Below are 14,975 nucleotides of genomic sequence, written 5' to 3'. Positions count from 1 at the left end.
AAAAAATGTCCCCTCTAATTCCAATTTCTCATAAAACGCATTAATTTTCCATATAGAACTATGAAATTAATTAAAATTATTATTTACTAAAAAAGAAGCTTGGAAATCATATCTTGAGAAAAAATAATTTTTCCAAACCTCGCTACTTTTTTTTTAGAATTCTATGTTAACATTTTTTCTATATCACAGAGAATTTCAAGTGTAAATATACAAATTGTAAAATTACAAAGAATTTGAAGGGTAAATGTACAAATTGTTATTTTGAAATTAAAAAATCAGACAAGTGTGCAATACATATAATATAAAAATTGGCCGGTGAAATCAGGAAGGGGGTAGAGAAAACAAAAAAATAAAGAGAAACTACATAATAAATATATGGACGTCACACGATACACAGAACTCAAAACAAACCACGTCGTTGCTGAAGAATTTGACGGAATCGCGTGATGCGGCAGAAGCGTTCGTCAGTACCGTCGATGCACTGAGCATAGCCGTCACAAAAGTAATCCAACGGAATGCATAGTAGACTTCTGCATTGATAATCCCCGTGTCTGCACTGCGATCGGTATACTGGCATGCAATCCGCAAGCAAATTAACTACTAAATCATAACGCGAGCTTTTTTAAAAAAACCTAATCTGACGAATGACTGATAGAACCATGGTAGCGATGATCCTGTCGTAATTTTATTTCTTTATATCTTTCACTCCACACCACTTTTTTTTTGTTTTTTTTTTTGTTAATAGAATGACAAGCTTTGTGATGGTTTTGTGTTAGTCTTATTTCAATAATTTTTAATCTATTTAAATTATATATACTGTATCTATACAAAAAAATGTACCATTTTTGAATAATTTTAAAATTTAATAGAACGCCGATTCCAGCAGTGAAATGTTTCTTTTTCTTAGATAATTTTATCAATTTTGATTAATATTTACAATTTTGATATTTGCGATGCGCTCCAAAAAAAGATACCAATGAGTCAAAATTTTTCAATTATTTAATTTCGGAAATTCAATTATTATCAAAAAATTTCAATTACAAACTTACGAATTCAATTATTTTTAAAAATCTATGAATTGTCTCGAAGAATTTTATTAAAGTTTTTAAAAATAATTAAATTCTTGGGAGGATTTTAATTCCATTTTTTTGAAAATAATTTAATTTCTTAGAAGAAAATTATTATTTATGAAAATAATTGAAATTCTACGAAGAATTCTATTAAAATTTCTAAAAATAATTTAATTCTGTCGAAAAATTGTTCTAAAATTATGTTGGAAATAATTGAATTTCTGTGAAGAATATTATTTATGAAAATAATTAAAATTCTTGTGAATTTCTAGTAATAATTGAATTATTTCGAAAAATTGCATTGGAAATAATTGAATTCCTGAGAATTAAAATAATTAAAATTCATGGAAAAATTTTATTCTAACGATTAAATAAAATTTTTTTTCAAAACTGTTGAAAATAATTTAATTTTTGTTAAAATTCTTGAACATAATTGAATTCCTTTGAGGATTTTTATTATTTATAAAAATAATTGAATTCCTTTGAAGAATTTGATTATTTATGAAAATAACTGAAATCCTCCGAAGAATTTTATTATTTAATGCAATTTTAAAAAAATTTCTTCGAAGAATTTAATTATTTTCAAAAATTTTTATAAATATCTCTCAAGAATTCAATGATTTTTCATGAGAACAATAATTTTAAAATTGAAAATATTAAAAATAGAAATTAATAAAATAGTTAGGGAACAAAGACACAAACAAAGACTAACTTCAAATTCCGAAGTGCGAACAGATTACAACTTTTAGAAACTTCAATTTCAAACCCTCTGAAATTTAATTACTTTTTAAAATTTCAGCTGTAATTCTCACAAAATTTAATTATTTTCTGAAATTTTTAAATAAAATTACTCAAACTTTCTGAAATTTAATTATTTCTATAAATTTCTACTGTAACTTCTCATTATTCAAAAATTTTTCAATTGAATAAAATGTTCGAAAGTTATAAAACATTACTAAAAAAAATAACTAATTTAAAAAAAAATTTTAATCCAAGCTTTTCAAAATACACAGTTGTTTATAATTTTTAATTAAAATTATTCAAAATTCTATACCTACTTAAAAAATGTCAATTTTTAAATGTTTTTGAAACTAAATTTTTTTCAAAAGTTTCTACTATAACACTTCTAATATTCAATTATTTTCTAGAATTTTTAACTTAAAAATTCTTCTATAAATCAATTATTTTAAACAATTTTCTGAAAGTTCTTTGAGAATTGAATTATTTAAATGAAGTTCACTTAAAATACATTTTAAAATTCAATTGTTTTCAATTCAATTTTATGAAATTTCTAATAATCAAAATATTTATGAATATTTTATAAAAATTCAAAAAAATTGATAATAATTATCTAATTTAGAAAATAAATATATAAAAATTTTTGAAGTTGTTCAGTCTTTTACTAAATTTATTCAAAATTCAAATTTTCAAAAATTTTAATTAAAACCTTTCGAAACTTAATTATTTCTAAAAATTTCTAATTTTCTAGAATTTTCAACACACGATTTTTTTTAATAATTTTCAAAAAGTTTTTTGACAATTGAATTATTCAAAAAAGAAAATGATAGTTTACTTATATTCAATTTTACAAAATTTTGATTATTCGAAAATTATTCAATGAATTTTATATTAAAAAATTTAACTAATTTAAAAAATATCACAATTGGAATTTTTTGGAAAATTGAATTCTTCAAAATTTTAAGATTTAGTTATTTCAAAAGTTCATCAAAAACTAATTTGCAAAACCATGTTCTTTGGAGCGCGTCACATTTGATTTTATCAATTTTGATAATACATGTTTACAATTTTTTATATTTGACTTTTTGTCAATTTTGATATTATAATATTTACAATTTCTCCAAAAAAGACTGTTAAAAATTTTGAAGCCAAATGATGCAATGCGGATAGGCGAAAAAAACTTGGTAAGCTATGGCCAATTATTCACTGCGAACCAGTGCTTTGCTTGAAAAAATTATTTTCATAGAAAACATAGCATGTGGAACAAATCATTATAGCATGAGAAATCTAATATTGTAGTTAAATTTTGAATACTTACGGCTGACGTTTAAGTTTATAAAATCGCTCGATACACCGTTTTCGTTACTCGTTTTGCAAGTGTATTGCCCACTGTCTTCTGGTTGAACATAGAAAAGTTCTAGATAATTGTCACCTGCTCGCGAATTTGCAGGCAAAGGTTGTCCTACTCTACTCCATTGGATAGCAGCTCTTTCCTGGACGGCACACCTCAATTTCACCGTGTTTCCAGCAAACGTTGATATGTCTCTTTCTAAGGCTCGCACCACATTTCCTTCGTTTTCTGAAAATACAATAATCTATATTAATAATCTGTTCGCAGTTTGAAGTTTGTTATAAAAAATAATTGAATTTTTCACAGGAGTTCAATTATTTAAAAAACTTTTAATGAAATACTTCTCAAAAAATTATTTATAAAAATAATTTAATTGTTTCGAAGAATTTTAAATCAGAATTATTGAAAATAATTGAATTTTTATTAAAACTTAAAAATAATTAAATTTAAATAATATTTTTAAAAATAATTGTATTCTATAGAGAAATTTTATTAAAATTGTTCTATTTAAAATAATTGAATTCTTCCAAAAAAATTTATTATTTATGAAAATAATTGAATTAAAATTTAAATAAAATAAAAGATAAAATAAAAAATAAAATAAAAAACAAAATCAAATAATGTTAATAATTATTGTTTAGGAATTTCATACCATTAACTAAAACTTCCGCGACAGCTTTAGCACTTCCGGCTGAGTTTGTGGCAATGCAGGCGTATCTTCCTGCATCAGAATAAGTAATGCCGTGGAATTTAATGTATCCTCGATCTCTTGTTACGGAATCGGGCATTTCACGACCAACGGCTGTCCATTCAATTTTAAGCGGCTCGTCACCTGTTGCTCGGCACAAGATGCTTGGATTTTCTCCCGGACGTACAATTTGTTTTGTCGGATTTAATTCAATTCTAGGGACAGCTGAAAAAATTATAAAAATTTATTTGATTAATCTATTTTCTAATTCACAATTACTGTAAATAATTTATAATTATTGTAAAATTGTAGTAATTATATTATATAGATAAAAATATTTTTGTTATACTAACAAACGACTTCGAGGATTGATTTAGCCTCGAATAAAATTGAACCATGTCGATCGAGTCCAAGGCAAATGTATTCTCCCTCAGCTTCTTTTGTTACTACGGGTATAGTTAGGATTCCACCTTGAATTGTACTTCCTTCTGGAAGCCCAAGATGTCTACCTCTCCTCCAATCTAGATAGATGTGTTCCACGTCCCTTCCTTTTAATTGACAGCGTAATTCAACTTTTCCTCCAGTTGGTATTTTATTAAATGTATCCTCTATGACCACCGAATTGGGATTCTGTTTAAAGACAAAACATTATTATAAATTAAAATCGAATCGAATAGTAAATAAAAATAAGTAAATTGGTACCAAAATTTACTTTGGTAGTAAATTTAATATACTAATAATAATAATTTTAATTTACCAGTAATTTTAATTTAATAGTAATAAATTAATGAAAATTTTTTATTTGATATTTACAGATGGAGGATAGGAAATGTCTTCATTGCATGGTTGATCTCCTCGACATGGCAAAGGTGGTTGGTCAATTATGTCTTCATCAACTTTGATATGTACACTTTCTTCTGAAACTCCTGCTGAATTTGTCGCTTGGCAGGTATAAGTGGCTTCATCGTCCGGAGAAACGGAGTAAATTTCGTAAACTGCATTACTTCCTGATTTACTGAAAGGATCCCTGGAAACAGAACGGAGACAAATGATCACAAAAGTGATTAATTAAAAGATTTACTCAATATAAGAGTGATTTATTGTAAATGATTCATTACAAAATTAAAACTCCACTTTCATTTTGTTAGGAAATTTAATTGTACTCTTAATTTACTTACATTTGTAAGTTTACTTAGAATATTCGTTCGTATTCACTCCCTTATTCAATTAAATATATTCAAGATTTCAATTCTCTTGAAGTAATTGTAATAAAAACTTTTCGGAATATATCTAAATTGAATTATTCATTTCTAGAAGTAATTTTCAAAAGTTTATTAATTTTCTACGCCGTTTTATTTTGAAGGGCACGTTGTGGGACAAAGAAATAAACAAAATCCTCAAACGAGTAATAAATTGAGGCCTCGGATCGAAGAAGCAGAGTGGGGCCCAGAGGCGCTCACTGCTACCTGCCTGGTATGATCCCTTTCGACCGTGCGGCGGTCGAGTTCTTCGATCCGAGGGTTCATTTGTTATAAATTATTTAAAATACTTATTCTTATTAATTTTTTTGCAAGAATTAAAATTATCAAAAATTACAATCTCAAATCTTCTAAAATTTAATTATTTCTAAAAATTTACAAACTGTAATTTTTCCAAAATTTAATTATATTCTAAAATTTTTTAACTCAAATTATTTAGTAAATTAATTTTTAGACAGTTATTTGAAAATTTAATTTTTTATAAAAAATTAATTTTCGTTCTCGTGTTATTTCTAAAGTTTAGTACCTACGCCGTTGAATTTTGAAGGGCACGCTGAAGGGCAAAGAAATAAACAAAATAAAATCCTCAAACGAGTAATAAATTATTCCATACTTCCAGTAATATATATAATTTTGTTAAATTATTTAAAATACTTATTCTTATTTATTCTTTCACAAGAATTAAAATTTTTAAACATTGCAATTTCAAATCTTATGAAATTTATTTATTTATTTATTTATTTCTAAAAGTTACAATTTTAACTCTTCCAAAATTTTATTATATTCTAAGATTTTTTAGCTACCTCTCCAAAACAATTATTTTCAGTAATTTTAAAAATTTTGTTTGAAAATTTAATTTATTTAAGAAACAAGAAAATTTATTTAGAGTACTTTAAAAATTTGCAAAATTATTTGGTTTCTTTTCTATCAAAAATTAATTTTTATTCTTATTATTTCTAAAGTTTAGTACCTACGCCATTGTATTTTGAAGGGCACGCCGAGGGTCAACGAAATAATCATACAGTCGACAAATACAAAATTAAATTATTCATTTCTAGAAATAATTTTCAAAAGTTTAGTATCTACGCCATTGTATTTTGAAGGGTACGCTGAGGGTCAAAGAAGTAAATAAAATTCTCAAATAAGTATTAATAAATTATTCAGTGATTTAGATAAATTACAATTTCAAATTTTCTGAAATTTAATTATTTCTAAAAACTAAAACTGTAATTTTTTAAAAATTAAATTATATTCTAAAATTTTTTAACTAAAATTCTTTTCTAAAACACTAATTTTTATCAATTTGGAGAATGTTTTTTAAAAATTAATTTTTTTAAGGAAAAGGAAAATTTATTTAAAATACGTTTAAAATTTGTGGAATTATTTCCTATCTTTTCCATCAAAAATTTATTTTCGTTCTTATTATTTCTAAAGTCTAAAATAAAAAAAGGGCGGCACCTACGCTGTTGTATTTTGAAGGGCACACTGAGGGTAAAAGATGTAATCATACAATCCTCAAATTCAAAATTTAATTATTCATTTCTAGAAGTAATTTTCAAAAGTTTAGTATCTACGCCGTTGAATTTTGAAGGGCACGCTGGGGGTCAAGGAAATAAACAAAATATAATCCTCAAATGATTATTGAATATTCCTTAGTCAAATAAAATAAAAAAATGTAATAAAAAAAGAATCCTATTTCATTAAAATAAATCGAAAAAACTTTTTTGAAACCCGCCGTTTTTTTTACTCCTTTTCAGCTAGTTTAATTGTACTTGCAATCTAATTGTATTTAAATTTTTAATTAAATATGTTGATGAAAAAAAAAGAATTTGATTACTTAAATTAATTAAATATTTAACACATGAAAGATAAGAATTTGATTACTTACGTGAATCCAGGATCCGTTCGCTTGGTCCAAACGATGTTCGGTTGAGGTTTGCCAGTGGCGGAACAAATCAGTTTTACTCTATCGCCAGTTTTTACATTCAAAATTCCACTATTTGGACTGATGGTAATTATTGGTCTGGAATGAACAACAATTTGCGCCGCTAAAGTTGCTCTGCCAACTGTATTTACAGCCGTGCAGACATAGTGTCCCTCGTCATTGTAACTGATATTCGTCAATCTCAAAAGTCCTCCTGGCAATTGCTCAATATTTTGCGAGAATTGCCGACCATCTTCACGAGACCACTGAACTTCCGGAGTTGGAAGACCCTGTGCACGACATTGCATATCCGCCGAGCCTCCCACCAGAACAGTTTGAAGTTTGCTCGGGTACAATTCCACAATCGGAGATTGACGTTCTACAAAAAAAAAATTACAATTTATCAAACATTTTTAATAAACTAACCTGGGTTAAAAAAAATATTAATATTCGCTACTCACGTTCAACTTCAATCATGGCGCTAGCTTCATAACTCGTTCTCGCTTTACTGACACGGCAAATATAGATTCCTCGATCGTGAACTTGAATATTGTGGAATTTCAAAGTATCGCCCATCTCCTGAGCATTGGGACCAAGAGAAGTTTCTCCATGTTTCATCCATTTGAAATGCATTCCTTGCTCTCCAGATACAATACATCTAATTTCGGCATTTGTGCCTTGAGAGACTGTTTGTCTTTCGGGTTGAGCTTTTACAGCCGGAACTTCCTGCCTGGGCATAATGGTAATTCGGGCCATTTCACTTCTCTCCTGACCTTCATAATTAACAGCTGTACAGATATAAACTCCAGAATCATTAGGCGTTGGATTTTGAATTATCAGAACTCCATTGTGTTGAGTCGCCGAGTGTGGAAGTGGATTTTTTCCCGAACGACTCCACGTTACTCTACTGTTTCTCGGCGCTGAACAAGTAATTCGCACTGTATCTCCACTGCTTCCTGTCCATTCTGATGGTTGGAGAGTGATGTTCATCGGCGAATGAGGCGTTGAATCGGGATAATCTAAAATTTTAAATATTATAAATATGTAAATTAATAAAAATAATCTAAAATATTGTAAAAAAATCTAAAAAAATAATTCACAATTTTACGTTTTGAGCGAATAATTTTAAAAATCATACCAAGTAAAAGATAAAAAATATAAACCTAACAAGCTTCGTATTGACTTTAGAGGCGCAAAAAAGTAGTTTTATTCGATTCACAGTACAAAAAAAGTCGAAAAAGTAGTTAATTTTTTTCATATAGTTGCCACAAAAATTCTTTTGCAATTTTCCTGATTTTTTTCTTGATTTACAGGCATTTGACTTTTATTAACCAGAAAATAACTTTAATTCTGAATTTTCTATCACATATTGCAATAAAATACCACATTTTTGGCATAAAATTAGGTTTATTTCGATCAAACACTAACTACTTTCATAAATTTATAAAATATTCTATACTTCTACATCAATTGAAAATTGACCTAAAAAAATGATAATTAAAACCTAATATTTATTCAATGAATTTCAAATAATTTATTTTTCATATTTATTTTTCTTCAAAAATATGATTATTTTTTAAAATAAATTGTAATAAGATTCTTCAAAATATAAAGTTTATTTCAATAAAATTTTGAAAAAATTTTCAGTTGTTTGAAAAATTTTCAGATATTTTCAAAAATCCAATTATTAAAAAATTTCAAATAAAATTTTGTAAAAATACTGTATTTTCAGAATTTCTGAATTAAATTATACAAATGTTGAATAAATTAAATATTAAAATACTTATTTTTATTTATTTTTCTACAGGATTTAAAATTTTTTTAGATTTACATTTTCAAGTCTTCTGAAATTTAATTGTAATTTTTCACTAAAATTAATAATGTGTTTAATTTAATAATTTTTTAAAATATTAAACTATTTATACCTACTTATAATATTTAAATACTTAAATATTATTTCCCTTCTACACAAATTTAAATCAAGAAATTTTAGAAAAAGAACAAATAAAAGACTTTTTTCGACTCTTCAAATTAAATTTATTTCTGAAAATTGCCACTGCAATTTCTTCAAAAATCAATTATTTTCTAGAATTTTAAACTAAAATTTTTTTCTAAATCAATTAATTTTAGCCATTTTGATAAAGTTTTTTTGAAAATTATTTTTTTTAAAAAAAAGGAAAATTTATTTAAAGTACGTTTACATTTTGTGCAATTATTTCTATCTTTTCTATCAAAAATTAATTTTCGTTCTTATTATTTCTAAAGTTTAGTATCTACGCCGTTGTATTTGAAGGGCACGCTGAGGGACAAAGAGATAAACATAATATAATCCTTAAATGACTATTGAATTATTTAATACTTCAAGTAATTTTGTTAAATTATTTAAAATACTTATTATTATTTACTTTTTTAACAATTAAAATTATTTAAAATTGAGCTATTTTTAGAATAAAAAAGTTTATTTATCTAAAGTGCGTTAAAAATTTGTGGAATTATTTATTTTATTCTCTATCAAAAATTAATTTTTCTGTATCCCTTTGCCGAAAGTACTGTCTTCCCGGTCTGATTTGGCTCCGGGAATAGCGACTTTTGTGGCTGGCTCGACAGACCCAACGAGCGCTCTGATTGGTTACAAGAATTTCAACACACGTACATGTTAGCATAGCAACCACACAAACACGTTACTTACAGAGCTCACGTTTTGAAAACAACTGACAGTCATCAAAATAATGCATGAAATTTCTTATTTTCTTTTATTTATTATTATTATATTTTGTATATTATTAAATATTTATTTGTAAAAGAAAATTTCTTGTTTACTATTTTTTAAATTTTACTTCCAATTATTTTTTACTTATAATTTTTTTTCATGCCCGCCCCGACCAGCTAAGTCTCGGCTTCGCCTCGACTTTGCAAAAGTCGGGCGGGCAACTTATTCAGCTATTTTATTATTCAAACAATAATTATTTAACGTACTTTCGGCTGGGGATACAGAAAAATTGTATACGACACACGGCCAGAAATTTGGATAACCTAGCGAGCGTGATATATAAAGCCTCGGCTTCGCCTCGGCCTTATATATCACGCCGGCCAGGAAATCCAACTTTCTGGCCTAGTATCGTAATATACTATTTCGCTCTTATTATTTCTAAAATTTAGTACCCGCGCCATTGTATTTTGAAGGGCAAGCTGAGGGTCAAAAAAATAATCGTATAATCCTCAAATTTAAAATTGAATTATTCAGTGCTTCGAGTAATTTTGTTGCATTATTTTAACTATTATTCTTATTTATTTTTCCACATTTATGTTTAACAATTTAAAAAAAACAATTTTTTAAATTTAATTTTTTTAAAACAAGGAATGTTTATTTGAAATACGTTAAAAACTTGTGCAATTATTTTTTTTTTTTTCTATCAAAAATTAATTTTCGTTCATATTATTTCTAAATTTTAATATCCACGCCGTTGAATTTTGAAGGGCACGCTGAGGGACAAAGAAATAAACATAATATAATCCTTAAATGACAATTGAAAATTCCTTGGTCAAATGGAATAAAATAAAATAATAAAAACGAAAAAATTCTATTTCATTCAAATTTACATCGAAAATGTCGTATTTTTAGAAGATATCATTAAATATAATTAAATATTAACGAATAAAGTCGAAAAGTTATACTTTTTATGCTCATAATTTAGTTAAATAATTTAATTAATTTTTATTATTTTTTGTTTTATTTTTGATTTTCAGATATTAATTTTATTAATCAATTAATCAATTAAAAATTTTAATTAATTAAAAAATTTAGCGAAATAATTCAATTAGGTATTTTTTAAATTCTTGAAGTAAAAACGTTCGAAGAAAATTTAGAGAATTTTTACGCGAAAATTAATTTTAGAAATTGCAAAATTTGAAACTAAAAATAGTCATTTTTTAGAATAAATTTGATAATATTTTTGATTATTTTTGAAAGTAAATTTTAATAAAAATTAAATATTTAATATAATAAAATATACTTTCAATTTAGTAAAATTTACTTAGAAAATAGTTACTTAAAAATGGACTTACCCTTAACGTACAGCACAGCCGTTACTTCAGTAACACCTTCGCTATTTTTCGCAACACACTTGTACTCATCCTCATCGCTCTTCCTGACATTCGTGAATCTCAAAACACCGCCGTGAACTCTGACCTCCTGACTCAGTGGACCATTTCCTCGTATCCATCTTACTTCAGGTTGAGGATATCCCGTCGCTTGGCAGCGGAATTCAAAACTTTCACCTTCGTAAATCTCCTTATAGCGTGGTGATATCTCCGCTCTGGGTTTAGTTGGTTCAGATGCTAAAATTGCAAAAAATTACGTATTTTTATTTCATCGAATAATTCTTTTACACTGCGCAATTTAACAAAATTTGCACTGTCGTTGAGTTTTTCTATTTACACAACGCATATTACCTGGTAGATTGTAATTTTTTGGAAAAGCTACATCCAAAAAAATTTAAATAATATTACACATTTTTGATGGCAAAAAAAAACTGATTGAAATAAAATTTACATACCTCCTCCAACGGAAAGTGTGACATTACTTGTTGCCTCTTCGTAACCGTCAGTAACGCGACAAATGTAAACGCCGCTATCCGAAACAGTGACATCCTGAATGACTAGCACTCCACTTTCATCGTCAATGCTTCTGTCCGGTGGAAGTCTTCCTCCATCCTTCTCCCATTTGATTCTGACTTGGTTCTGAAATTTAGAAAACATAAATAAATAAATAAATTGATAAATATGTAAATATCCAATAAATGTCACTAAAGTTTTGAACTTTCAAATGACCAAAATTTACTTTCCAACTATTTTCAAAAATTTATATACTAAAATGGAAAATTATGTAAATTAAATTGCTTAACAATTAATTTTTCTAATACACAAAATAATTTTTATAAAAAAGTATAATTTAAATAATTTTAAATATAATAAATTAAAAGAAGTAATAAAAATATCGTCGTTCATTTGAATGTTCGAAACTTTAGGATCTTGCAAAAAAAAATAAATATACAAATAAAAATGTAATGAAAAAAATCTAGAAATAAATACAAGATTTTAACACTTTTTAGACAAAAGAGAATATTAATTTTTATCTTACCGATTCTTTCGATTTGCCCGAACAATGATATGTAACAGTATTTCCAGTCTGTACAATTTGGAAAGCAGGTTCTGTAATTTCGACGGTTATTGTTGGCTCCGGAGGATATCCAGTGTCCACTGTTTGGTTACGAGATGAATCTGGGAAACCTGTTTGCAGAAATTTGAAATTAAATTATTTTTTTAATATCGTCAGAGATATTCTTTCGCATTTGGACATATAATACACATTACATTACACATTGTAAGCTTTATTTACAAGAAAATAAATTTCCGTTTTCAAAAGAGTCTTAATATTATAAATTAACAATCTGTTGTAAATAATTTGATAAATAATTTTATTCTAAATTCTAAATAGTTCATATAAATAATTTTATTCTAAATTCTAAATAATTCATAAATAACTTTATTCAAAACTCTAAGTGCAGGCCTCGGATCGACTTTATGACGCAAAAAATTTTTTTTACACTTTTCTTCAAAAACATGATTATTCTCAGAAAATTGTTATAAAATTCCTAAAAAAATTAAATTTATTGGAATAAAATTTAAGGAAATTTACAATTATTTGCAATATTTTCGACATTTAATTATTTTCTAGAATTTTTCATTAAAATTATTAGAAAGTTTAATAATTTTTTTGAAATAAATAATTAAATATTATGTAATTATTTTTATATAATAATTTAATTATTTCTAAAAAATGCTACTTTAACAACATCTTCAAAATTCAATTATATTCTAAGATTTTTAACTAAAAGTACTTTCTAAAGCAAGTACTTTGTAATAATTTTGAAAAAGTTCTTTTAGAATTGAATTCAAAAAAAGTCAAATTCAGTTCTTGAAAAATTTCAATTTGTAACCTTTTGAAATTTAATTTCTAAAAATTTCTGCTAATAACTCTTCAATATTCAATTATTTTCTAAAATTTTCAAACCAAATTCTTTTCTAAATCAATTATTTTTAATAATTTTCAGAAAGTTCTTTAAGAATTGAATTATTAAGAAAAATTCACATAAAATACAATTTAAAATTCAATTTCGATTATTCAAATTTTTTAATTGAATATTTATTTAAAAATGTCAAAAAGTTACTAATATTTATCTAATTTAAAAAAAATGTCAATTAAAATTTTTAAATGAATTAAGTTGTTTAGAATTTTTTAATTCAAATTATTAAAAATTCAATTTTATGAATTTTCGATTTTAAAATAATTCGAAAATTTTGCAAAAAATTATAAGACACCTCCAGAGAAAAAGATTTGTCTATAGTTATTTTTCACAGTTTGAAAATCAAGAAAAGTGTCATTTTATATTTAAAAAAGTGATATTTTGCTGTAATGAGTGAAAAAAAAGTTAAAGAAGTCGAATTTTTGAAAATAAATCGAAAAAAGTCATAATTATTATCCGAGTTCTGTAAATGAATCAAAAAAATATTTATTAAATATGAACATTCACTGTTAAACAATTACCATTTAAATATTAAAATTCAAATAAATTGAATTAATAATAGAAATTTCCCCCAAATATTAAGCATCACCGATTACAGAAGCAAATTTATAAAAGGAACAATAAATAAAAAGCGTCTAGAATTAACGAATGCGGAAAATTTACAAAAGTATTCTCTTCTCTTCAGTAAATATACTAGAAAGAATATATATACTTTCTTTAGACTCACTGTAAAAAAAATTCTCTGTAGATTTAGTTTTTGTTTGTCTAAACTCAGCGAATTTAAATTCCCTTCGGGAAAAATAATATACATTTACTGTCAGTTTTCTCAAATTTTTATAAATTTACCAATTTCAAAATAGGTAATAATTAGGCACAATTATTACCTACTTTGAAAGTACCTAGTTACAAAAATTTCTGAAATTCGATAAAAAAAAACTGTAAGTCTACAGAAAATATTTTTTACAGTGTTCCCTTAATATTCTAAAAAAATAAAAAAATAAATTATAGTAGTTTCTTTTAGTAAAGAATAGTAGAAAAAAGAAAAAGAGAAGAGAAGAGAGGGGAAAGGAAGAAAGAAGAAGAAGAAGAAGAAGAATTAAAGTCTTCAATTTCCCAGTGTCCAAACACCAAAAGATTACAAAAACAATTTCAAGACCCAGGGACGGACAAAAATACGAAAGCCCTCTCGTCATCTAGTCCGCCAAACCTGGTTTCACAGATGTCATAATCCTAGCCAGTTCTTTGCCCTGTCTATCCAATATAAAACATTCGACAAGGCATGGAGTTGTTCCAATGTTGACACTCCAATATCGATAGCCACCATACCCAGTCCAGTGCATATGACTGAGACTTGAACCCCTAGCTGTTATTCGCTTTCCCTCGAAGGACGATATATTAAAAATAATCTTAAATCTTTCTGCGATCACTTCATAGTTGCATGTAAAATTGACGATGGTGTTTGATGGCATTACAACATTCACGGGCATAAGACCTACTCTGAGCTCGTCTGATGCATGCAACAATTATATTAGTTGTGCAAACATTTTTATAGAACAAAATTATGATCAAGCTAGATTCAAAATATAATTATTAATTATTTGTTTAGTCAAGCTATATCTCTGGAAATAATTAGTGCGATTCAAAATTTCGCAATTTAATATTATTTAGAATATTAACACGTGCTGTAAATTAATACTGTAAACTAATACGGTAAATTAATACTTTGTACATTAAAAATTATGATTTAATAATCAGAGTTGCCATTAAAATTTGATTCTGTTGTTTCCTAATTTTTTTTCAATATTGTTTTACGAAATTTCAATTATTTAAAAATTATTAACAATTATTTAGAATTTTAA

General features: G+C 25.9%; 1 protein-coding gene across 21 annotated transcripts in view; it reads right to left on the bottom strand.

Annotated features, from left to right (window-relative positions):
• LOC122507790 (basement membrane-specific heparan sulfate proteoglycan core protein) overlaps nucleotides 1-14,975 on the bottom strand; it is a 282,285-nt gene that overhangs the window by 33,090 nt on the left and 234,220 nt on the right. For 20 of the 21 annotated variants that reach the window (XR_006302150.1, XR_006302152.1, XR_006302155.1 and 17 more), the window contains 10 exons: nucleotides 14,324-14,623; nucleotides 12,171-12,319; nucleotides 11,587-11,770; nucleotides 11,096-11,368; nucleotides 7,492-8,049; nucleotides 6,995-7,409; nucleotides 4,661-4,874; nucleotides 4,201-4,477; nucleotides 3,812-4,072; nucleotides 3,127-3,387 (listed from right to left, as the gene is read on the bottom strand). Coding sequence is in view for 2 of the 21 variants with exons in the window: in XM_043620734.1 (XP_043476669.1) it covers nucleotides 3,127-3,387; nucleotides 3,812-4,072; nucleotides 4,201-4,477; nucleotides 4,661-4,874; nucleotides 6,995-7,409; nucleotides 7,492-8,049; nucleotides 11,096-11,368; nucleotides 11,587-11,770; nucleotides 12,171-12,319; nucleotides 14,324-14,623 (2,892 nt within the window). In the remaining 19 variants the exon portion in view is untranslated. The remainder of the gene's footprint in view (nucleotides 1-3,126; nucleotides 3,388-3,811; nucleotides 4,073-4,200; nucleotides 4,478-4,660; nucleotides 4,875-6,994; nucleotides 7,410-7,491; nucleotides 8,050-11,095; nucleotides 11,369-11,586; nucleotides 11,771-12,170; nucleotides 12,320-14,323; nucleotides 14,624-14,975) is intronic. The other variant, XR_006302162.1, reaches the window with a different exon arrangement.

This window comes from Leptopilina heterotoma, unplaced genomic scaffold (genome assembly GCF_015476425.1).
Source record: "Leptopilina heterotoma isolate Lh14 unplaced genomic scaffold, ASM1547642v1 Lhet_114, whole genome shotgun sequence".
Lineage (NCBI taxonomy): Eukaryota > Metazoa > Arthropoda > Insecta > Hymenoptera > Figitidae > Leptopilina > Leptopilina heterotoma.
The sequence above is the reverse complement of the archived record's forward strand: the minus strand, read 5'-3'. Positions and strand labels throughout refer to the sequence as shown.